The following is a 26,268-nucleotide window of genomic DNA, read 5'->3' on the forward strand; positions in this document are numbered from 1 at the left end:
TCTTGGCCACCAATAAGAACGCGTGACAAGTTCCAGTGTCTTCTTGACACCTGGGTGTCCTGCGAATAAAGAATCATGTGAGGATTGAAGTACAATCTGTCTGAGAGTAGGGGGAATGTACAATTTGTCCTGAAAGTAGAAGAAGCCGTCAGGTTTTTTCTGTAGCTGGGAGATTGGTTTTGATGTATCCATTGTTTGTTCACGGGAGAGATGAGAATTAGTATCAATAGTGAAAGATACAAAGTTCTCGAGAGGAATAACAGTGTTTCTGGGAGTCTCAGATCGGATGTGCATTGGTAATCTTGATAGAGCATCAGCCTTATGGTTTTTGTTTGCTGGTCGGTAAACGATCTGGTAGTTAAACCTAGAGAAGAAAAGGTTCCAGCGTACCTGTCTTGCTGAGAGTGTTCTGGTGGTTTTCAGGTATTGTAGGTTCCTATGATCCGTGTATATGACGGTGGGAATTGAGGTGCCTTCCAGTAAGTGGCGCCAATGTTCCAACGACATTTTAATGGCAAGAAGCTCCTTATCTCCAATAGGGTAGTTTTGTTCCGAACTGGATAGACTGCGAGAAAAGAAAGCTACAGGGTGTAGAGGTTGATTGATGCCTGTTCTTTGGGAGAGAACTGCTCCTACGGCTACGTCCGAAGCATCCACCTCTAATACATAAGGCAAGTCAGGATTAGGAAACCTCAAAATCGGTGCAGTTGTAAACCGATGTTTAAGCATATCAAAGACCTTTTGTTTGTCATCATTCCATATAAAGGGTGTGTTATTTTTTGTTAATGAAGTTAAAGGTTTTGATATGTTTGAGTAGTTCTTTATAAATTTACGGTAAAAATTAGCAAACCCGAGGAACCTTTGCACATCTTTTTTGTTTTTGGGAGGAGGCCAATCAAGAATGGCCTGAATTTTAGATTCCTCCATGTGGATTCCAGTGGATGTTATTACATAACCTAAGAAGTTTATGCTTTGTGTATTAAAGATGCATTTCTCAGGTTTAGCATAAAGGGAGTTACTTCTCAATCTAGATAGTACCTGTCTCACGTGTAGAATGTGTTCAGGCAAAGTTTTTGAATAGATCAAGATGTCATCCAGATAAATGACAAGGAAAACATCTAGAAAGTCTCTGAAAAGATCATTGATTAAATGCTGAAACGTGGCAGGGGCATTACATAGCCCGAATGGCATCACGGTATATTCGTACAAGCCGTAGCGTGTACGAAAAGCCGTGAGCCACTCATCTCCACTTCTTATACGAATTAGGTTATAAGCTCCCCTCAGATCTAATTTGGTGAAATATTTAGCCCCTTCTAATCTTTCAATTAGTTCGGGGATTAGAGGTAAGGGGTATCGATTTTTTACAGTTACTTTATTTAGCTGTCTGTAGTCTACTATAGGACGTAGAGAACCGTCTTTGTTTTTAACAAAAAATATGCCAGCTCCTGCTGGTGAGGTGGAGGGGCGAATAAATCCTTTTCTTAAGTTTTCCTCAAGATAAACTTTTAAATGAGTAAGTTCGGGATTGGATAATGGGAATATATGCCCATAAGGTATTTCAGCTCCTGGTACTAACTCAATAGGGCAGTCGTATTTCCTGTGGGGAGGTAGATTCTCTGATTCACTTTTGCTGAATACATCAGCAAAATCTCTATACTGTTCAGGTAGTTGTATATCAGACTGTATAGCAGAAGCGAGCATGATGTTCATTGGAAAACATGTAGTATTGCAATAGTTGGACTCAAAAGTGAGAGCCTTGTTTGACCAATTAATCTGTGGATTATGTAGAGATAACCAATTTAAGCCTAAAATGACTGGAGATAGAGGTGAGGCTATGACATCGAATGATAAGTACTCCCTATGATGTTCAGGGGTTACCATTAACAGTGGGATTGTTTGATATTCTACTAAACCTGAAGATATGGGCCTCCCATCTATACCCCTTAATAATACAGGACATTTTTTGTGCACAAGTGGAATTTTATTGACAAGTGTAAAGTCCTTATCTATGTAGGAAGCTGTAGCTCCCGAATCAATTATTGCGGGTACGTTGAGGCGATGATGATCCCACTGAAAAGAAATTGAGAGTTTACAGTAGAATGTTTTTTTATCATAAATGCTGCAACACAGAGTAGAGTTATTTGACTCACCCTTAATTTTCAGCAGGACTGGACAATCTTTAACAGAATGTTCATTTGAGGCACAATAGAGACACAGGTTATTCTCTCTTCGTCTGATTTTTTCTTGGGGGCTTAGAGGGCCTTTGATGAATCCAATCTCCATGGGTTCAATGTTTGATTTGTTAGAGGAAGTTGTTGGATTACAACTAGTACTTTTCTTAGTATAAGTTTCAGGGTATGCTCTTTCATGTTGTCTTTCCCTTAACCTTCTATCAATAGTAATACTAAGTTTAATTAACTCCTCTAAAGTGGGAGGAATCTCCGTGCGGGACAACTCATCCTTAACGGCGTCTGAAAGACCCAGACGGAACTGATTCCTCAAAGATAAATTGTTCCACTCGGAATCTTTCGCCCACCTCTTGAAATCTGTAATGTAGTCTTCGACTACCCTTTTCTTTTGTTTCAAAGCCCTGAGTGCGGTCTCTGCAGTTTGTTGTTTGAAGGGGTCTTCATAGAGTTGACCCATAGCTAGGAGGAACTGATCCAATGAGTTGAGTATAGCTTCATTAGTCTCAAAAAAACTATTAGCCCAGCTACGTGGTTCCCCTCTAAGGAAAGAAATGATAGTTAAAACTCTAGTCCTATCGTTAGGATAAGACTGAGGTTTTAATGTAAAGAGCAGGAGACATGCATTCTTAAAATCTCTATAGTGTGCCCTGTCTCCATAGAATTTTTCTGGCAGGCTAACCTGTGGCTCAGGTGAATGTATTTTAGTTTCAAGATAATCTTTAATATAGGCTTTAAGAGCAACATTCTCGGCCTTCAAGGTATTAAGGCCATCAGCTAGTAATTCTACTTTTTGATTTAAAGTTTGAATTTGTGTAGTCATCTCAGCTGGGTCCATATTTTGTAAGGCTTGGTATTCTGTCAGGCAGACAAATTTTCTAAAGAGCAAAGAGAGTATTTTAGTAAAACCACAGCTGCTGAGATTAAAATTGAGTTTTGTAGCTTAGAAGTAACTGATAAACACAAGTGCTACTTGTAAGCGAAGTGTGTCCCACAATAACTACTAAGCAATTTGATATATGGTTAGTTTGAATTAACAAACCCTGATTCTGCCACATGTGAATAAACACTGAATTTGCAGCAAGGTCGTTAACTCAGAAACCGGAGTGTAGCAGAAAAAATAAAATAATTGCAAATATGGAAAAGAGGAAAAAATCATAAGATGCTAATGAGGATAATAATGCCTGAAAGAGTAATGAGGAATCACATGGATAATATCCAATAGATATAACTGGATAGGTAAACTGAATCAATTTTAGGAACCAAACATTCAGGTTGATAATTTAAATGAGAGTATCCGTTTTAAAGTCACTTAAAGTCTGGTTATAATTATCACAGTGAGTGAAGATACCTGTAGAGAAGTGGTTGTCTATAATATTAGATACAGAGGTTCTTGCAGTCCGGTTTGCGGTGTTCCGTGATATAGAGAGCTGATGTGTACCGGTCGGTCCGTGTAGTTGGCGTGTGACGTCACCGCGAATGAATCCAATAGATCCGGCCGGAATGATGTTAACTGTAGCAACTCAAAGCAAGTAAGCAAGATTCGTACACAGACTTGGATGGATTGCAGAGTAAGCTTAGAAATGTGTAACAGCTTCAATACCAAGCAATGAACTAAAGGGCTGATGGTCTTTTATAGGGAACAGGAAGTGAATGTAAAGTTGTCTTAAAGGTACAGTGGTTAGATAACACTAAGGAAAAGAGAGTCCTGCACACAATCCTGACACAAATGAACAACAGAAGAACATTAGACAGAATATAATCTGATAATTAGTATCCGCATTTTAAAATGTAGTTCCTATCTCTAGTACATCTCTGACACTAATACAACAGAAGTAGCAACAATGTTATTACAATTTATGCCTCTTGTGAAAAACGATCCTGACCTCAAAGGTTCAATGATTATAATAGTGTCCGATGTTTGCTGGTTCAATTAAGAACAGTATTTCAGATAGTAATGATCCCACAAGTGCACTCTATACTACAGGTATCGACACCAATGCCTCCGTGTGAAAACTATGCTCAGCTGATCCTGGAGCCTTCCGTGTATCCCAGCGTCTTGACCGCTGTGTTCCCCAGACTTCGCGCCTTCTCCGGATGAGGCGGTGATTGGTTCACTCTTGGGGGAGTACCTCGTTTAGGCAGTGAGATGACGGCTCTACAGCTGATCCCCCATCCAGGAGAAAATTTCCAAACAAACCAAAATTCGTTTATAAAAAAACAAAAAACCTAAAAAGCAAACTAGCACCAACTTTTAAACATAAAAATAATAATACCACAAGGGGAATTCTTGGTGAAAAATTACAAGGTTTTTACCCATGTATATCTTGCAAAGCATGTAAACATGCCAATAAAACAAAAAGCTTTAAATCAAATATAACTATGAAAGAATATAAAATTAAAGAGACAATCAGATGTATGGACACTAATGTTATTTATTTAATTACTTGTAAAAAATGTGAAAAACAGTATGTAGGAGAGACAGAGAGAACAGTAAGAGAAAGAATTAGAGAACATATAAACTCCATAGAAAACTCAGAAAAGGAACGTAATAAGGACGTCCCGGTCGCAAAACACTTTAGGATGTGTTGTAATAATAATTTAAAATACTTTAATTTTACAGCAATAACTAAACGAAAAAAAGAGAGGGGGTAACTTATCCTATGCTCTCCTACAGAAAGAGGCCAAATGGATCTTTGAACTACAAACCCTAAAACCAAAAGGGTTAAATTTAGACTTTAACCTAAACTGTTTTTTAAAAACATAAACACTTCTAAAGTAACAAAAACACCACTGTCAAATAGGTGGCAAATGAAAGAATTCTGATGTCATTAAACAGTTATACACAAATCATGAATATTCAAAATTACCCTTATTTTTGATGAAAAAGCCATCTATAACAAACGCCCACTCATCCTTTAAACCCTTTATAAGATCTTTTGAAATTCACTTTGTTTTTTGAAGATCGTTTTTTGAAAATCATTTTTTTGAAAATCATTTTTTGAAAATCGTTTTTTGAAAATCGTTATTTGTAGGAATAAATAACAAATTTTATATATGATATTTCTAAAACTTTTTAAAAATACATTTAAATGCCCAAAATAAGGAATGGTTATAAACTAACAGGAAGAATTGAGAATGTATTCGAAATTTTAAAAACATAATTTATGTAAGAACTTACCTGATAAATTCATTTCTTTCATATTAGCAAGAGTCCATGAGCTAGTGACGCATGGGATATACATTCCTACCAGGAGGGGCAAAGTTTCCCAAACCTTAAAATGCCTATAAATACACCCCTCACCACACCCACAAATCAGTTTAACGAATAGCCAAGAAGTGCGGTGATAAGAAAAAAGTGCGAAAGCATAAAAAATAAGGAATTGGAATAATTGTGCTTTATACAAAAAAACTCATAACCACCACAAAAAAGGGTGGGCCTCATGGACTCTTGCTAATATGAAAGAAATGAATTTATCAGGTAAGTTCTTACATAAATTATGTTTTCTTTCATGTAATTAGCAAGAGTCCATGAGCTAGTGACGTATGGGATAATGACTACCCAAGATGTGGATCTTTCCACGCAAGAGTCACTAGAGAGGGAGGGATAAAATAAAGACAGCCAATTCCTGCTGAAAATAATCCACACCCAAAATAAAGTTTAATGAAAACATAAGCAGAAGATTCAAACTGAAACCACTGCCTGAAGTACTTTTCTACCAAAAACTGCTTCAGAAGAAGAAAACACATCAAAAATGGTAGAATTTAGTAAAAGTATGCAAAGAGGACCAAGTTGCTGCTTTGCGAATCTGATCAACCGAAGCTTCATTCCTAAACGCCCAGGAAGTAGAAACTGACCTAGTAGAATGAGCTGTAATCCTTCGAGGCGGAGTTTTACCCGACTTGACATAGGCATGATGAAATAAAGATTTCAACCAAGATGCCAAAGAAATGGCAGAAGCTTTCTGGCCTTTTCTAGAACCGGAAAAGATGACAAATAGACTAGAAGTCTTTCGGAAAGACTTAGTAGCTTCAACATAATAATACAAAGCTCTAACAGCATCCAAAGAATGCAATGATTTCTCCTTAGAATTCATAGGATTAGGACATAATGAAGGAACCACAATTTCTCTACTAATGTTGTTAGAATTCACAACCTTAGGTAAAAAATTCAAAAGAAGTTTGCAGCACCGCCTTATCCTGATGAAAAATCAGAAAAGGAGACTCACAAGAAAGAGCAGATAATTCAGAGACTCTTCTGGCAGAAGAGATGGCCAAAAGAAACAAAACTTTCCAAGAAAGTAATTTAATGACCAAAGAATACATGGGTTCAAAAGGAGGAGCTTGAAGAGCCCCCAGAACCAAATTCAAACTCGAAGGAGGAGAAATTGACTTAATGACAGGTTTTATACGAACCAAAGTTTGTACAAAACAATGAATATCAGGAAGATTAGCAATCTTTCTGTGAAAAAGAACAGAAAGAGCAGAGATTTGTCCATACAAGGAACTTGCGGACAAACCTTTATCTAAACCATCCTGAAGAAACTGTAAAATTCTCGGTATTCAAAAAGAATGCCAAGAAAAATGATGAGAAAGACACTAAGAAATATAAGTCTTCCAGACTCTATAATATATCTCTCTAGATACAGATTTACGAGCCTGTCACATAGTATCAATCACAGAGTCAGAGAAACCTCTTTGACCAAGAATCAAGCGTTCAAACTCCATACCTTAAAATTTAAGGATTTGAGATCCTGATGGAAGAAAGGACCTTGCGACAGAAAGTCTGGTCTTAACGGAAGAGTCCACAGCTGGCAAGAGGCCATCCGGACAAGATCCGCATACCAAAACCTGTGAGGCCATGCTGGAGCTACCAGCAGGACAAACGAGCATTCCTTTAGAATCTTGGAGAATACTCTTGGAAGAAGAACTAGAGGCGGAAAGATATAGGCAGGATGATACTTCCAAGGAAGTGATAATGCATCCACTGCCTCCGCCCGAGGATCCCGGGATCTGGACAGATACCAGGGAAGTTTCTTGTTTAGATGAGAAGCCATCAGATCTATTTCTGGGAGTTCCCACATTTGAACAATCTGAAGAAATACCTCTGGGTGAAGAGACCATTCGCCCGGATGCAACGTTTGGCGACTGAGATAATCCGCTTCCCAATTGTCTATACCTGGGATATGAACCACAGAGATTAGACAGGAGCTGGATTCTGGCCAAACCAAAATTCGAGATACTTCTTTCATAGCCAGAGGACTGTGAGTCCCTCCTTGATGATTGATGTATGCCACAGTTGTGACATTGTCTATCTGAAAACAAATGAACAACTCTCTCTTCAGAAGAGGCCAAGACTGAAGAGCTCTGAAAATTGCACGGAGTTCCAAAATATTGATCGGTAATCTCCCCTCCTGAGATTCCCAAACCCCTTGTGCCGTCAGAGACCCCCACACAGCTCCCCAACCTGAAAGACTTGCGTCTGTTGAGATTATAGTCCAGGTCGGAAGAACAAAGAAGCCCCCTGAACTAAACGATGGTGATCTGTCCACCACGTCAGAGAGTGTCGTATAATCGGTTTAAAGATATTAATTGAGATATCTTTGTGTAATCCCTGCACCATTGGTTCACCATACAGAGCTGAAGAGGTCGCATGTGAAAACGAGCAAAGGAGATCGCATCCGATGCGGCAGTCCTAAGACCTAAAATTTCCATGCATAAGGCTACCAAAGGGAATGATTGTGACTGAAGGTTTTGACAAGCTGATATCAATGTTAAACTTCTCTTGTCTGACAAGGACAGAGTCATAGACACTGAATCTATCTGGAAACCTAAAAAGGTTACCCTTGTCTGAGGAATCAATGAACTTTTTGGTAAATTGATCCTCCAACCATGATCTTGAAGAAACAACACAAGTCGATTTGTATGAGATTCTGCGAAAATGTGAAGACTGAGCAAGTACCAAGATATCGTCCAAATAAGGAAATACCAAAACCCTGTTCTCTGATTACAGACAGAAGGGCACCGAGAACCTTTGAAAAAATTCTTGGAGCTGATGCTAGGCCAAACGGTAGAGCCACAAAACTGGTAATGCTTGTCTAAAAAGAGAATCTCAGAAACTAAAAGTGATCTGGATGAATCGGAATATGCAGATATGCATCCTGTAAATCTATTGTAGACATATAATGCCCTTGCTAAACAAAAGGCAGGATAGTCCTACAGTTACCATCTTGAATGTTGGTATCCTTACATAACGATTCAATATTGATAGATCCGGAACTGGTCTGAAGGAATTGACCTTCTTTGGTACAATGAAGAGATAGAATAAAACCCCAGCCCCTGTTCCAGAACTGGAACTGGCATAATTACTCCAGCCAACTCTAGATATGAAAAACATTTTAGAAATGCTGAGCCTTTGCTGGGTTTACTGGGACACGGGAAAGAAAAAAATCTCTTTGCAGGAGGCCTTAACTTGAAGCCAATTCTGTACCTTTCTGAAACAATGTTCTGAAACCAGAGATTGTGAACGGAATTGATCCAAATTTCTTTGAAGAAAACGTAATCTGCCCCATACCAGCTGAGCTGGAATGAGGGCCGCACCTTTATGGGTACTTAGGAGCTGGCTTTAGGTTTCTATAAGGCTTGGATATATTCCAAACTGGAAATGGTTTCCAAACTGATACCGCTCCTGAGGATGAAGGATCAGACTTTTGTTCCTTGTTGTGAGGAAAGGAACGAAAACGATTATTAGACCTAAATTTACCTTAGATTTTTTATCCTTTGGTAAAAAAGTTCCCTTCCCTCCAGTAACAGTTGAGATAATAGAATCCAACTGAAAACCAAATAATTTATTACCCTGGAAAGAAAGGGAAAGCAAAGTTGACTTAGAAGACATATCAGCATTCCAAGTTTTAAGCCATAAAGCTCTTCTAGCTAAAATAGCTAGAGACATATACCTGACATCAACTCTAATGATATCAAAAGATGGTATCACAAATAAAATTATTAGCATGTTATAGAATAATAATAATGCTATAAAATTATGATCTGTTACTTGTTGCGCTAAAGCTTCTAACCAAAAAGTTGAAGCTGCAGCAACATCCGCTAAAAATATAGCAGGAGTAGAGACAGCCCCATTAACCTTAGGGATTTTGTCCCAAAAAACTCTAATCTGTCAGATGGCACAGGATATAATTGCTTAAAACGTTTTAGAAGGAGTAAATGAATTACCCAAATTATTCCATTCCCTGGAAATTACTTCAGAAATAGCATCAGGGAGAGAAAACACTTCTGGAATAACTACAGGAGATTTAAAAACCTTATTTAAACGTTTAGATTTAGTATCAAGAGGACCAGAATCCTCTATTTCTAATGCAATTAATACTTCTTTAAGTAAAGAACGAATAAATTCCATCTTGAACAAATACAAAGATCTATCAGCATCAACCTCTGAGACAGAAACCTCTGAACCAGAAGAACCATTATCAGTATCAGAATGATGATGTTCATTTAAAAATTCATCTGAAAAAAGAGAAGTTTTAAAAGACTTTTATGTATACTAGAAGGAGAAATAACAGACATAGCCTTCTTAATGGATTTAAAAATAAAATCTCTTATGTTATCAGGAACACTCTGAGAATTAGATGTTGACGGAACAGCAGCAGGTAATGTAACAGTACTAAAGGAAATTTTATCTGCATTAATAAGTTTGTCATGACATGCAATACAAACAACAGCTGGAGAAACAGATACCAAAAGTTTATAGCAGATACACTTAGCTTGGTAGCTCCAGCATCGGGCAGCGATTTTCCTGAAGTATCTTCTGACTCAGTTGCAACGTGGAACATCTTGCAATATGTAATAGAAAAAACAACATATAAAGCAAAATTCATCAAATTCCTTAAATGACAGTTTCAGGAATGGGAAAAAAAAAAAAAAAAAAAAAAAAAATGCCAGTGAACAAGCTTCTAGCAACCAGAAGCAATAAATAATGAGACTTAAATAATGTGGAGACAAAAATGACGCCCATATTTTTTAGCGCCAAATAAGACGCCCACATTATTTGGCGCCTAAATGCTTTTGGCGCCAAAAATGACGCCACATCCGGAACGCCGACACTTTTGACGCAAAAAAAACGTCAAAAAATGACGCAACTTCCGGCGACACGTATGACGCCGGAAACAGAAAAAAAAATTTGCGCCAAAAAAGTCAGCGCCAAGAATGACGCAATAAAATGAAGCATTTTCAGCCCCCGCGAGCCTAACAGCCCACAGGGAAAAAAATCAAATTTTTTAAGGTAAGAAAAAATGATTGATTCAAATGCATTATCCCAAATATGAAACTGACTGTCTGAAAATAAGGAATGTTGAACATCCTGAGTCAAGGCAAATAAATGTTTGAATACATATATTTAGAACTTTATAAAAAAAGTGCCTAACCATAGCTTAGAGTGTCACAGAAAATAAGCTTACTTACTTACCCCAGGACACTCATCTACATGTTGTAGAAAGCCAAACCAGTATTGAAACGAAAATCAGCAGAGGTAATGGTATATATATAAGAGTATATCGTCGATCTGAAAAGGGAGGTAAGAGATGAATCTCTACGACCGATAACAGAGAACCTATGAAATAGACCCCGTAGAAGGAGATCATTGCATTCAAATAGGCAATACTCTCCTCACATCCCTCTGACATTCACTGCACGCTGAGAGGAAAACCGGGCTCCAACCTGCTGCGGAGCGCATATCAACGTAGAATCTAGCACAAACTTAACTTCACCACCTCCATAGGAGGCAAAGTTTGTAAAACTGATTTGTGGGTGTGGTGAGGGGTGTATTTATAGGCATTTTAAGGTTTGGGAAACTTTGCCCCTCCTGATAGGAATGCATATCCCATACGTCACTAGCTCATGGACTCTTGCTAATTACATGAAAGAAAGTTAAATTGTGAAATTGGTATGAAATACATGAAAAGAACATGGACATCTGTACATCAAATGAAATACGTGAGGATAATATGAACATAATGACACATAATTTGACCCTTATTGGCCAGAAATTGGAACCAATGAAAGAAAAATGAGGGCTATTTAAATCCTTTACTAACATTGGAGATTATGCTTGACAAAGGCTGAAGTTCATTTCAGCGGAAACACGTTGCGGATCTCCAATTAAACATTACGGATCAGAAGAGAGGATCAGCTGTAGAGCCGTCATCTCACTGCCTAAACGAGGCACTCCCCCAAGAGTGAACCAATCACCGCCTCATCCGGAGAAGGCGCGAAGTCTGGGGAACATAGCGGTTAAGACGCTGGGATACACGGAAGGCTCCAGGATCAGCCGAGCATAGTTTTCACACGGAGGCATTGGTGTTGAAGTATCTAAGTGAAAGAAACTCTTAGCAGATACCTGTAGTATAGAGTGCACTTGTAGGATCATTACTATCTGAAATAATGTTCTTAATTGAACCAGCAAACAACGGACACTATTATAATCATTGAACCTTTGAGGCCAGGATCATTTTTCGCAAGAGGCATAAATTGTAATAACATTGTTGCTACTTCTGTTGTATTAGTGTCAGAGATGTACTAGAGATAGGAACTACATTTTAAAATGCGGATACTAATTATCAGATTATATTCTGTCTAATGTTCTTCTGTTGTTCATTTGTTGCTGATGTTCTTCTGTTGTTCATTTGTTGCTTATAGTTACTTTTTATAATATTGAATAACCATTGATTGGCCAATCAAGAATATTTTGGGCTTTAGGACTATTGTTGAATATACACTAATTTGGATCAGAAATTCATTATTTTTACTATTTTTACTATTACAACTACTTTACGATTTTCAGATCTAGCCACATTAGAATTGCTGTTCAGAATATATATATTTTTAAAAACTATATTTTTAATTTAATAAAAAACTTTTATTTTAATATTATCTGCTCTTACTTTTATGGGTATTTGCCTTAATTGGCGCTTTTAGATTTTACAAACTTTCTCTGTCTGTTTTTCTTTGTTCTTGGGGATTCTGGAGAAAAATCCCTTAAATTTATAAGCCAAACAACCCTCATTTGTGCAGTCTGTATCAATCTTTTGTGACATTCTGAAGAGTGACAGACCAAATCATTTGGTTCTTGCCTGGGTGACCTGCGGCTTTAGGATAGTGGTAAGTTTGCAAAAGGTTAGTTCAAAGATTCTCAGGAACAAAACACTTACCACTAGGTTTCTCAGGAGGTGCATTGGTTTGTGCAGCCAGGATCTCCTCCCCCAAGGGAGAAGTCAAATTAGTACGTATGGTAGCCAAAATATGGTCAGGAGGTATAACTGGAGTAGGTACAGACTCCTCCTTGGACAGAGGTGAAAATTGTCGAGAGAGGGCATCAGCTTTAACATTCTTACTACCAGGCAGGTAGGAGACCACATAATTAAACCAAAACAAAAATAGTGCCCCATCTGGCCTGTCGGGGCGACAAACGTTTTGCTTCAGACAGATAAGTTAAATTCTTGTGGTCAGTAAAAATGAGCACTGGTACGCTAGTACCCTCGAGAAGATGCCTCCATTCCTTGAGTGCCAAAATTATGGCCAGTATTCCCTGTCACCAATTTCATAATTGCACTCCGCTGGAGACAGTTTCTTAGAGAAGAAACCGCACAGATGCAAGGAACCGTCAGGCGTAGGACGTTGAGACAAAAGGGCACCTACTCAAGTCTAAGATGCATCAACCTCAAAAACGAAAGGCAGGCCAGGGTTAGGATGAGCCAGAACTGGAGTGGCAACAAAGGCAGTGTTAAGACTATCAAAGGCCTTAATGGCAGTAGGAGACCAATGGAGTGGATCATTCTCTTTACGGGTCATGTCTGTGATAGGTTTGACCAAGGAAGAAAAGTTTTTAATAAACTTTCTATAGTAATTGGCGAACCCCAAAAAACGTTTAATAGACCAAAGACCAATTGGGCGAGGCCACTGCAGAACTGCAGACAACTTGTCAGGATCCATGGAGAACCCTGCAACGGAGATAACATAACCTAGGAAGGTTACTTGAGTCTGATGGAACTCATATTTACAAAACAGGCTGTTCTCACGTAGTCTCTGAAGAACTCATGTAACATCAGAACGATGAGCCTCAAGCGTGGGTGAGTGTATGAGGATGTCGTCTAAATACACCAATACACTGTTGCAACATATCTCGTAGGACATCATTAATAAATTCCTGGAAAACAGCAGGAGCATTACATAGGCCAAAGGGAATTACAAGATACTCATAATGCCCGCTCCTGGTGTTTAATGCTGTTTTCCATTCATGGCCCTCCTTGATCCTAACGAGATTGTACGCTCCTCTCAAATCAAGTTTAGAAAAGACCGTAGCTCCCTTGAGGCGGTCAAAGAGTTCCGTAATGAGCAGAATAGGGTAAGCATTCTTAATGGTAAGACGATTAAGACCCCTATAATTAATGCATGGTCTTAACTCGCCACCCTTTTTCTTCACAAAGAAGAAGCCAGCCCCTGCAGGAGAGCAGGATTTGCGGATTATCCCCAGCGACAGAGCATCGGCAACTCCTCCATAGCACAATACTCTGCAACAGACAGAGGTTAAACCCGGCCCCGAGGAGGAATGGCTCCGGGTTGCAGGTCTATGGCACAATCTTAAGACCGGTGAGGAGGCAACGTACCGGCACGCACCTTGTCAAAAACGCCTAGGAACTATTGTTACTCCTTTGGCAATTGAGATACCGAAGAAGTGCACAAGACTTTAACTGGTTTCCGAAGACAAGTGGAAATACATTGCAGAGACCACGACAAAATTTCGGACCTGCGTCAGCCGAGACTGGGATTGTGCTTTTGAAGCCAGGGATAACCCAGAAAAACTGGAAAATGCGGAGAATTTATCATCTGGAACTGGAGGGTTTCAAAATGGAGAGCCCCAACAGCCATGGATAACGGAGCGGTCTCGTGAGTAACGAGTGGGGGCTGAAGGGGCGTGCCATCAATGGCCTCAATAGCAAGCGGAATGGACCGAGGCAAAACAGGAATGGAGTGCTTTGATGCAAAAGCACTGTCAATTAAATAGCCCGCAGCACCGGAGTCAACAAGAGCCTGGGTGACTATGGAGGAGTCCACCCAGGAAAGGACAACAGTGACCAAATGTTTCTCCTTTAACGGTTCCGGGGACGAGGATAAACCACCAACGGTCTGCCCCCGACAGGACCTTAGGTATGAGCGTTTTTCCGGCCGTGTAGGACCAGACTTCAAAAGGTGGCCCTGTAACCCACAATAGAGGCAGAGCCCCTCCCTCATCCTAAAGGCCCTCTCCGCCGCGGAGAGACGCGTGAATCCCAACTGCATCGGCTCAGCAGTACCTGGTGACTCGGGACCAGGAGGCATGGGAGGAGAGGAAGGCATGGGTGGAAACGAACACATAGGAGACAACGGAACAGGAGGCTTCCGCAAGCGCTCCTTGAAAGAGGGCCTCTCTCTGAGTCTGATGTCAATTAGGATCAAAAAAAGACACCAAAGCCTTGAGATCCTCTGGTAAATTTCTGGCAGCAACTTTGTCTTTAATCGCATCAGAGAGCCCATGAAAGAAGGCGGCAACAAGGGCTTCATTGTTCCAACCTACCTCTGCGGCAAGCATATGGAACTCAATGGCATACTGAGCAACAGATCTCGTACCTTGCTGAATGAACATGAGTCGTTTAGCAGCAGAGGAGGAGCAAGCCGGAACATCAAATACCCTTCGAAAGGAGGCCACAAATTCAGGGTAATTTGAAATCACAAGTTTATTAGTCTCCCACAAGGGATTAGCCCAGGCAAGAACTGTATCAGAGAGTAACGAGATGAGAAATCCCACCTTAGCTCTGTCAGAGGGAAACGCCTGAGGTAACATCTCAAAGTAAATGTCCACCTGAGTTCAAAAACTCTCTCCACTGAATAGGATCACCTCCATATCGCTGAGGTAGAGGTGCAGAACCGGACATGCTCCTGGTAGGACTAGGTGCAGCAGCGGAAACAGGAGCAGCCATAACTTGCGGGACACTTTGGTCCAAAAGTGCAGTGCGAGTCAGCAGGGTTTGCAGGGCTAGTGCAAATTGATCCAAGTGGTGATCCTGTTCATCCATCCTGGAAATGATGGTAGGTAAAGGTGGATTATTAGCACCATCAGGATTAATGGCCCTTGCGTAATGTCAGGGTGCCAGGAATCAGACTGAGACGAGAAGTGCAAAAATAATCACACATTTACTAATAGCAAAAAATAATAAAAAGTCCACAAGTCAAATAACAAGCCAGGAGTCAAAACCAGAGCTGGTAGTCAGACGAGCCGAGTCAGGAGCCAAAGCGAATAGTCAGAAGTGCCGACTCAGGAGCCAAAGCAAGTGGTCAGACGAGCCTGTATAAGGAACAAGGAGAACAGCAGAGTCAGGAACAAGCAAGGGATCAGGAACCAGGAGGGACGTCAGACAGCCAGGTAATACACAGGAACTCTCACAAACAGGTCTGAGACAATGCAAGGGCAAAGCATACTGAACAAAGGCCCTTTAAATAATAAGTGATGATATCACAATTCTGAGACTGCAACCTGTCTCACATGGATGATGTACACAAGTCTGGCCAAAAAAGGGCATGCAGGAAATGAGCAGCATCACACACTATGCACAGAGTCAGCAAGAGAGGAGAGTAAAATGGCAGCCAGCAGCACATGGCAAACAAAGCAGGGGAAAACCCTAACAAAAAGATAACATATGGACTAGAAGTCTTCCTGAAATCTTTAGTAGTTTCCACATAATATTTCAAAGTTCTTACCACATCCAAAGAATGCAAGGATCTCTCCAAAGAATTCTTAGGATAAGGACTCAAAGAAGGGACAACAATTTTTCTATTAATGTTGTTAGAATTTACAACCTTAGGTAAGAATTTAAATGAAGTCCGCAAAACTACCTTATCCTAATTAAAAATCAGAAAAGGAGATTCACAAGAAAGAGCAGATAATTCAGAAACTCTTCTAGCAGAAGAGATGGCCAAAAGGAACAATACTTTCCAAGAAAGTAGTTTAATGTCCAAAGAATGCATAGGCTCAAAAGGAGGAGCCTGTAAGGCCTTCAAAACCAAATTAATTTGAGAGATTGATTTAATGACAGGCTTGATATGGACCAAAGCCTGTACAAAACAGTGAATATCAGGAAGCTTAGCAATCTTTCTGTGAAATAAAACTGAAAGAACAGAGATTTGTCCCTTTAAGGAACTTGCAGACAAACCTTTATCCAAACCATCCTGAAGAAACTGTAAAATTCTAGTAATTCTAAAAGAATGCCAGGAGAACTTATGAGAAGAACACCATGAAATATAAGTCTTCCAAACTTGATAATAAATCTTCCTAGAAACATATTTACGAGTCTGTAACATAGTATTAATCAATGAGTCAGAGAAACCTCTATGACTAAGCACTAGGCGTTCAATTTTCATACCTTCAAATTTAATGATTTGAGATCCTGATGGAAAAACGGACCTTGAGACAGAAGGTCTAGCCTTGCTAGAAGTGGCAAGGTTGGCAGCTGGACATCCGAACAAGATCCACATACCAAAACCTGTGAGGCCATGCTGGAGCTACCAAAAACACAAACAATTGTTCCATGATGATTTTGGAAATCACTTTTGGAAGAACTAGAGGCGGGAAGATATAAGCAGGTTGGTAACACCAAGGAACTGCTAACGCATCCACTGCTTCTGCCTGAGGATCCCTGGACCTGGACAGGTACCTGGGAAGTTTCTTGTTTAGATGGGAAGCCATCAGATCAATTTCTGGAAGACCCCACATCTGAACAATCTGAGAAAACACATCTGGATGGAGCGACCACTCCCTCGGATGTAAAGTCTGATGGCTGAGATAATAAGCTTCCCAATTGTCTATACCTGGGATATGAACTGCAGAAATTAGACAGGAGCTGGATTCCGCCCAAGCAAGTATCCGAGATACTTCTCTCATGGCTTGGGGACTGCGAGTCCCACCCTGATGATTGACATATGCCACAGTTGTGATATTGTCTGTCTGAAAACAAATGAACGTTTCTCTCTTTAACAGAGGCCAAACCTGAAGAGCCCTGAAGATAGCACGGAGTTCTAAAATATTGATTGGTAACCTCGCCTCTTGTGGTTTCCAAACCCCTTGTGCTGTCAGAGATCCCCAGACAGCTCCCCAACCTGAAAGACTTGCATCTGTTGTGAGCACATTCCAGGTTGGACGAACAAAAGAGGCCCCTTGAACTATACGATGGTGATCTAACCACCAAGTCAGAGAGAGTCGAACCTTGGGATTTAAGGATATTAATTGTGATATCTTTGTATAATCCCTGCACCATTGGTTCAGCATACAAAGCTGGAGAGGTCTTATATGAAAACAAGCAAAAGGGGATTGCGTCCGATGCTGCAGTCATGAGACCTAAAACTTCCATGCACATAGCCACTGAAGGGAATGACTGATACTGAAGGTTTCGACAAGCTGAAACCAATTGTAATCGTCTCTTGTCTGTTAGAGACAGAGTCATGGACACTGAATCTACCTGGAAACCTAAAAAGGTGACCCTTGTCTGAGGATTCAAAAAACTTTTTGGTAAATTGATCTTCCAACCATGTCTTTGAAGAAACAACACTAGTTGATTCATGTGAGATTCTGCAGAATGTAAAGACTGAGCCAGTACCAAGATATCGTCCAAAAAAAGAAATACCGCAATATCCCGTTCTCTGATTACAGAGAGTAGGGCACCGAGAACCTTCGAAAAGATTCTTGGAGCTGTCGCTAGGCCAAACGGAAGAGCGACAAATTGGTAATGCTTGCCTAGAAAAGAGAATCTCAGAAACTGATAATGGTCTGGATGAATCGGAATATGAAGATAAGCATCCTGTAAGTCTATTGTGGACATATAATCCCTTGCTGAACAAAAGGCAGAATAGTCCTTATAGTCACCATTTTGAAAGTTGGCACTCTTACATAACGATTCAAAATTTCAGATCCAGAACTCGCCTGAAAGAATTTAATGAATAGATTTGTAAAAACCCCAGACCCTGTTCTTGAAACGGAACTGGTATGATTACCCCTGAAAGCTCCAGTCTGAAACACACTTCAGAAAAGCTTGATCCTTTACTGGATTTACTGGGATGCGTGAGAGAAAAAACATTCTCACAGAAGGTCTTACTCTGAATCCTATTTGGTACCCTTGAGAGACAATAATCTGAATCCAATGATTTTGAACAGAATCTTCCCAAATGTTTTGGAAGAATCTTAATCTGCCCCCTACCAGCTGAGCTGGAATGAGGGCCGCACCTTCATGCAGACTTGGAGGCTGGCTTTGGTTTCTTAAACGGTTTGGATTTACTCCAACTTGAAGAAGGTTTCGAATTGGAACCAGATTCTTTGGGGGAAGGATTAGGTTTCTGTTCCTTATTTTGTCGAAAGGAACGAAAGAGGAAAGAAGCTTTAGATTTACCTTAGGTCTTTTATCCTGAGGCAAAAAAACTCCCTTCCCCCCAGTGACAGTTGAAATAATCGAATCCAACTCAGAACCAAATAACGTATTACCTTGGAAAGAAAGAGATAGTAATCTAGACTTAGATACCATGTCAGAATTCCAATATTTAAGCCACAAAGCTCTTCTAGCTAAAATAGCTAAACGCATAGATTTAACATCAATTTTGAGGATATCAAAAATGGCATCACAAATAAAATGATTAGTATGTTGAAGCAAGCGAACAATGTTAGACAAATCAGGATCCGTTTCCTGTTGCGCTAAACTTTCCAACCAAAAAGTTGATGCAGCTGCAACATCAGCCATAGAAATGGCAGGCCTGAGGAGATGACCAGAATATAAATAAGCTTTCCTTAGATAAGATTCAAGTTTCCTATCTAAAGGGTCTTTAAAAGAAATACTATCTTCCAAAGGAATAGTAGTACATTTGGCAAGAATAGAAATAGCCCCATCAACTTTGGGGATCTTTTCCCAAAACTCCAATCTAACTGCTGGCAAAGGATACAATCTTTTAAACCTTGAAGAAGGAATAAAAGAAGTACCAGGCCTATTCCATTCCTTAGAAATCATATCAGAAATAGCATCAGGAACTGGAAAAACTTCTGGAGTAACCACAGGAGGTTTATAAACAGAATTTAAATGTTTACTAGTTTTAATATCAAGAGGATTAGTTTCCTCAATATCCAATGTAATCAACACTTCTTTTAACAAGTAACAAATAAACTCCATTTTAAATAAATAAGTAGATTTGTCAGTGTCAATATCTGAGGAAGGATCTTCTGAATGAGATAGATCCTTGACAGATGAGGATATATCAGTATGTTGTCGGTCATTAGAAATTTCATCAACTTTATGAAAAGTTTTAAAAGACTATTTGGGTTTATTAGAAGGAAGGATGGCAGACAAAGCCTTCTGAATCGCATCAGCAATAAAATCTTTTATATTCACAGGTATATATTGTAAATTATATGTTGAAGGAACAACAGGCATAATACTATTAGTGATGGACACATTCTCTGCATGTAAGAGCTTATCATGACAACTATTACATACCACAGATGGAGATATAATCTCCACAAATTTACAACAAATGCACTTAGCTTTGGTAGAACTGTTATCATTCAGCAGGGTTCCAACAGTGGTTTCTGAGACAGAATCAGATTGAGACATCTTGCAAAATGTAAGAGAAAAAACAACATATAAAGCAAAATTACAATTTCCTTATATGACAGTTTCAGGAATGGGAAAAAAATGAAAAAAGCATAGCCCTCTAACATAGAAAAAAGCAAGAGGCACATGGGGTTTTAAATAATGAAATTATTTGGCGTCAAGTATGACGCACAACGTAATTGAAATTTTTTTGGCGCTAACAACATCCAGAAATGACACACTCGTGTCATTGACGACGCAACCTTGAGCAAGGAACTCAGCGTCAACTAAGACGCCGGAAATGATGAATTTGCGTCATCGGACGTAACTTTGCGCCAAGAATGACGCAATAAACTTCGGCATTTTGCGCCTTCGCGAGCCTAATTTTGCCCGCGAAATTTAAAGAGAAAACAGTCAATAGAAAAAAGACTATACCCCAGGTAAGAAAAAATATGAAACTGACAGTCTGCAAAAGGAAATATACATAAACCTGACTCATGGCAAATAAAAGTACAATACATATATTTAGAACTTTATATTAATACATAAAGTGCCAAACCATAGCTGAGAGTGTCTTAAGTAATAAAAACATACTTACCAAAAGACACCCATCCACATATATCAGATAGCCAAACCAGTACTGAAACAGTTATCAGTAGAGGTAATGGAATATGAGAGTATATCGTCGATCTGAATAAGGGAGGTAGGAGATTAGCTGTATTCTGAGAGGAATCGGGCTTCAAAATGCTGAGAAGCGCATATCAACGTAGAATCTAAGCACAAACTTACTTCACCACCTCCATAGGAGGCAAAGTTTGTAAAACTGAATTGTGGGTGTGGTGAGGGGTGTATTTATAGGCATTTTAAAGTTTGGGAAACTTTTCCCCTCCTGGTAGGATTGTATATCCCATACGCCACTAGCTCATGGACTCTTGCCAATTACATGAAAGAAAAGTACATCCCACGTTAAACTATAGACTTCCCGGACTACTGTGAAACTTTCTGTCCTTTTTATAAACAATATTTTGAGATGTGATAAATAAGTTAATGCTTGATTATATGATACAATGGAAGGTTGGCATGTTATGTTACGTATATCACTTTATATTGTAACCCTTGCTGTAAAACTCATTTACATCATTGTTATACAATGATTTTCAATAAAAATGTTTAAAAAAAAAAAAAAAAAGATACCTAGGTAGGTGTTTGGAGCACTACATGGCAAGAAATAGTGCTGCCATCTAGTGTTCTTGCTCATGTACAACATTCTTGCAAAACGTTTGCTGTATAGTGCCCCAGACACGTTCATGAGCTTACATCACTGCTTTTCATCAAAAGATATCAAGAGAACAAACAAGTTTGATAATAGAAGTAAATTAGAAAGTTGTTTAAAATTGCATGCTCTATTTGAAGCATATTAAATAAAGTTTGTGTTTCATATCCCTTTAAAACAATAGTTTTATTTACACTCTTCTTTTTACTTGACAGTATATAGAAATACATTTGAGGGCTTTGTAATTTTAAAGGGTAAGAGAAGGAGGCGTGCAACAGGGACGAAAAATAGTAGGGGGAGAAAATTGGGGCATGATGGATAGGGAAAGGAAGGGGGAGAGGTGGCATCATCTCATGAGCTTCTGGGTATTGTGTTAGGGAAGTCTGAAAATGTTACAGTGCTGTAATGCGTAAATACCTAACTATAGTGTACTTTGGTTGGGTTAATTATCTACTGCAGCTTGTTCCCAGGAGAATTTAACATCTAAGAGATAGGCATGTTCGTTGCGTTTCAAGAAACCATACTCTTCTAAAGAAAGTAATTCCCTAGTTCTGTTTTATTGGTTTTATTGATGTTTTCCAATGCCTTTGCTCCGTTTATCCCAATTTGCAAAAGACCTGTCCTCAATTTCCAAAATCTCTTTGGGAGATTGTCTAATAAAGCTATTTTAGGAGTGAGGGTAAATGGGTTTGTAAATATTTTTTTGAAATGTTCTACTCCCTTTCCATAGAATTCAAATGAATTTGCATTGGCACCAAATGTGAATTAATGATTCATATTCTCCACATCCCATCTAACATCCTCCAGAGCCCCACTGTATATCACTATCATTCAAGCAGGAATAAGGTACCAGCTAAGTTTAGTGTTCATCTCAAGAATTTGTATTAATGTATAATCACTGCTTTGTTAAGCATAGGTATTTCACACATTTCCTGTGTCCTCCCTTTGATAAGTACTAAGAGTTACCTTAACGCTCTGCCTGGTGCACCCACCTTGTAAATTTTTATAATTTACACCCATGAGGAAAAAAGACGACATTGAATATCTAAAGTTTTACAGGACCTGGTCTACTTTCTATCAGAACCCATCATAAGACTCCTACATGCTGTGATTTATGTACAGTTTATATGAATTGATTGGCACCCAGCCTTTCTTATTGTTAGAGCCCTGCCAATCAAGCATCTGTTGTAAAGTGACAGCATTATAGTATAATTTTCCTCTCTAGAGCTGCAAAAAGGGAATGTTTACTAACTCTGGGTTTTTTGTTACCCCAAATGAATGCAATAATAATATTAAAGGGACATCAAATCCCCATTTTTTTTTTCATGGTTCAGATAGATCATGCAATTGTAAACATCTTTCTAATTTACATATATTATTCAATTTTCTTCATTCTCTTGGTATCTATTGTTGAAAAGCAGGGACCTAAGCTCAGGAGCATGCACATGTCTGGAGCATTATATGGCATTAGTTTTGCAAAAAATATTATCCATTGGCAAGAGCACTAGATGTGGGCACTATTTCCTGCCATGTAGTGCAGCAGGCACCAACCTATGTATCTCTTCAACATAGAACACCATGGAAACAAAGTAAATTTGATAACAGAAGTAAATTGAAAAAAAAACAATAATAATTGTATGCTCTTACTGAATAACAAAAGAGAATTGTTAGGTTTCATATCCCTTTAAGTTTAGAAACCCATAATGTTTGAGTATTTTTGAGTGTGTTAATTCTCTGAATAATAGACTGAATACAAAAAATAGTCTACAAAAGTAGTTGTTTGTAACTTAAGGAAACAAATAATCATGGTGTATGGTCAATATTGAAAGAGAGAACATGAGGTATAGCAGCCCAGTAGTGTAGCCAGGAGAACAAACCTTAACTGCTGAACCAGCTCCGGGCAGCTCTGTAGAGACATAAAAGATAAAAAAAAAGGTGACTTTTACCTCCACAGGAAGGAAGAATTCAAATCTTATCTTATAAAAATACTGTCATTTTCTTAAATCCACACTCCTTGTGGGATGAAATTCAGCTACAAAGAACTATGCACTTGCTGAAGCCAAAAAAATGTAGTGTTTACAAGTTTAAATGTCTTGATTGAGTAATGGGTGCTTTGCACTTTTTTAATTGTGCTACATTTTGCCGTTAAAGCTAAGGTAAGTTATACGTCTGTCATCTCTATAAAGCTGCCTCAGGAAGTAACACCTCTGCCCCTAAGATTAACAAGAATAGGCAGATGGATTACTGCAGGCTCTGGAAGAGTGTGAGCAGTAGACCAAAAGCATTGCCCTCAACCACTGCACTTGCAAAACTCCTATGCTGCTCTTGCTGAATCCACCTGTGATAAGGAGATTGCCGTTCCTGAGGCTTCTGAAGCTGTAACAGCTAAGCCAAATTTATTGGTAGCTGAGAATCTCAATGTAGCAAAACACAGGTAAGAACTGCAGATGTGCTTTTGAGGAAGAGACTGTTAGTGGGTGCTTCCAATTTGAGGAATGTGTATTTAGTAGATATGTGCATTCCAATCCTTCGTAAGAATCCAAACAAGGAAGTAGGCAGCAGCTTGTGCCGTTCAGCTCTTTTTTAGCCAATTTTATTCTTGTGAAAGATCACCACACTAAGATCTGTGCAAATCCATATCTTAGTGTGGCGCTCGTTCTCAAGAATAAATCAGGCTCCGAAAAGATTCAAATGGCATGAGCGGCCGCCTACTTCCACATTTGGATCCAAACGAAGGATCGGAATGCACATATCTAGTATTTTTCGCTGAAAGTAAAGGAGAAATGAGGGAAGTTAGATGTCTTCCAGGTGCTACTGCATTTTACCTGACTAAGTATATTAATATTACAAATATCTCCTTTACCATTCTTTCGGTATTTGAAACTGCTGATTTAGCCTGTGGTATCCCTACCTATACTGAAAGTTTCTATACTTAAATATAGGCTATTGACAAGCTATGTAAACACAGCCAGCAGAAGAAATTACACTCCTACTGGGATGTAAGGGAGATAAGTAATAACATTTTAATTTTCCATTTTCTCTCTAAGTATAGGGCTTTGGTATACAGACAAATAGATAAGGAAGGATGTGTACAGAAAGTGAGAAATTATGAAATCTGATTTTACCAGCATGCTCAACCAATTTTAATGCATTGTGGTTTCAAAGAACAAAACCAGCTATTTAATATACATAAATAAATCTAAATAAGCCATTTCCCTCAGATGCTATACTCTGCAGGTGGTATAACAAGTAATTGAAAAATACATTAAGAAAAAAATAATTTTACAGTACACTCTCTCTTTTTAAAGGGACAGTCTAGGCCAAAATAAACTTTCATGATTCAGATAGGGCATGTCATTTTAAACAATTTTCCAATTTACTTTTATCACCAATTTTGCTTTGTTCTCTTGGTATTCTTAGTTGAAAGCTTAACCTAGGAGGTTCATATGCTAATTTCTTAGACCTTGAAGGCCACCTCTTTTCAGAATGCATTTTAACAGTTTTTTACCACTAGAGGGTGTTAGTTCACTTATTTAATATAGATAACACTGTGCTCGTGCACGTGAAGTTATCTGGGAGCATGCACTGATTGGCTAAACTGCAAGTCTGTCAAAAGAACTGAAATAAGGGGGCAGTTTGCAGAGGCTTAGATACAAGATAATAACAGAGGTTAAAAGTATATTAATATAACTGTGTTGGTTATGCAAAACTGGGGAATGGGTAATAAAGGGATTATCTATCTTTTAAAACAATAAAAATTCTGGTGTAGACTGTCCCTTTAAGGCAGCAAGAAAGGAAAGTGAGTTAGATGTGATTGTTCATTTAGGAACAAATGATCTGGCTGGTAATTATGTTGCGTCTGTTCAGAAATAGTTTTGTGACCTAGACAATGCATGTAGCATAAACTGTATCATTTTCTTCTATTTTACCTGTGTATGGACAGGAAGAAGGAAAGATGGAGCAGATAATAAAATTTCATTCAAGGTTAAAAAAGTGGTGAAGGGAAAGAGGATTTGGTTTTATTGGCCATTATAGCTCGGTTTGGCAAGATACTAGGTTATTTAAGAGATATGGCTTGCATTTGGATACTAAAGGAACACAGTATTTGGGAGAGGATTTTAAATGCGTTAATAAAAGTCATTTAAACTTAGTAAAGGGAGCAGAATTAATATACCCACCTGCCCCCAACAGCATGCCAAAACTATTAGTCAAAGTTACAGTTCAAGAAGTCCTGTTAGAAATGTTCTCGTTTGGTTGCTAGGTTAATAAACTATGCGCTGTGGGGGTAAAAACTATCGAGTCTAAAGAAGTAATCTCAAAACTTCAAGGTATATACGCATAATATCCATTTTTTGGGTGGATAAGACTCTAAAGCGCTTGTGCTTAATTACCCAATAAGGAAAGATATCTAGAGACAATGTATGATTCAAATCAATAAGGAAAATTTATTAAGATAATTAAAAGATCATAAAACATATACGTTAAAAAATACAATCTTAATAGCAGGATCTTTAAAAGAACAATTTGTGAAAATATCACTGGTTGGCCAACCATAAAACTCCTATTTTCTTTAGCGTGATTTTCTATATAAAAACAATTGAAGCAGTATTGTGCAGTATGAAGCTGTAGTATAAATAATTATTATGGATACGACTTACTTATAGTTTCATTGTGTATATTAGCAACAAACAAATAAATACATAAAGAGTGCTGGTTTTACAACAATGTATGTTATCGCAATATTTATAACAATTGGTAAGATACAAAGAAATGAAACAGTGATTGTCACGAATCTGATCTCTAAACTCCAGATTATTGTATTATTGTAATGACAGGGCGGGCCGTGGACTGGATACACCACAAGAGAAATAAATTTATCAGGTAAGAATAAATTATGTTTTCTCTTGTAAGGTGTATCCAGTCCACGGTTCATCCATTACTTGTGGGATACCAATACCAAAGCTAAAGTACACGGATGAAGGGAGGGACAAGGCAGGTACTTAAACGGAAGGTACCACTGCCTGTAAAACCTTTCTCCCAAAAATAGCCTCCGAAGAAGCAAAAGTATAAAATTTATAGAATTTTGAAAAGGTATGAAGTGAAGACCAAGTCGCCGCCTTGCAAATCTGTTCAACAGAAG

At 38.7% G+C, this 26,268-nt stretch overlaps 1 protein-coding gene across 2 annotated transcripts in view; it reads right to left on the reverse strand.

The window, feature by feature from the left end:
* The window catches only part of MED1 (mediator complex subunit 1), a 282,755-nt gene that overhangs the window by 148,500 nt on the left and 107,987 nt on the right, over positions 1 to 26,268 (reverse strand). For both annotated transcript variants that reach the window (XM_053697957.1, XM_053697967.1), the window contains exon 6: positions 23,006 to 23,034. In XM_053697957.1, the coding sequence (XP_053553932.1) occupies positions 23,006 to 23,034 (29 nt within the window). The remainder of the gene's footprint in view (positions 1 to 23,005; positions 23,035 to 26,268) is intronic.

Source organism: Bombina bombina, chromosome 1 (genome assembly GCF_027579735.1).
Source record: "Bombina bombina isolate aBomBom1 chromosome 1, aBomBom1.pri, whole genome shotgun sequence".
Taxonomy (NCBI): Eukaryota; Metazoa; Chordata; class Amphibia; order Anura; family Bombinatoridae; genus Bombina; species Bombina bombina.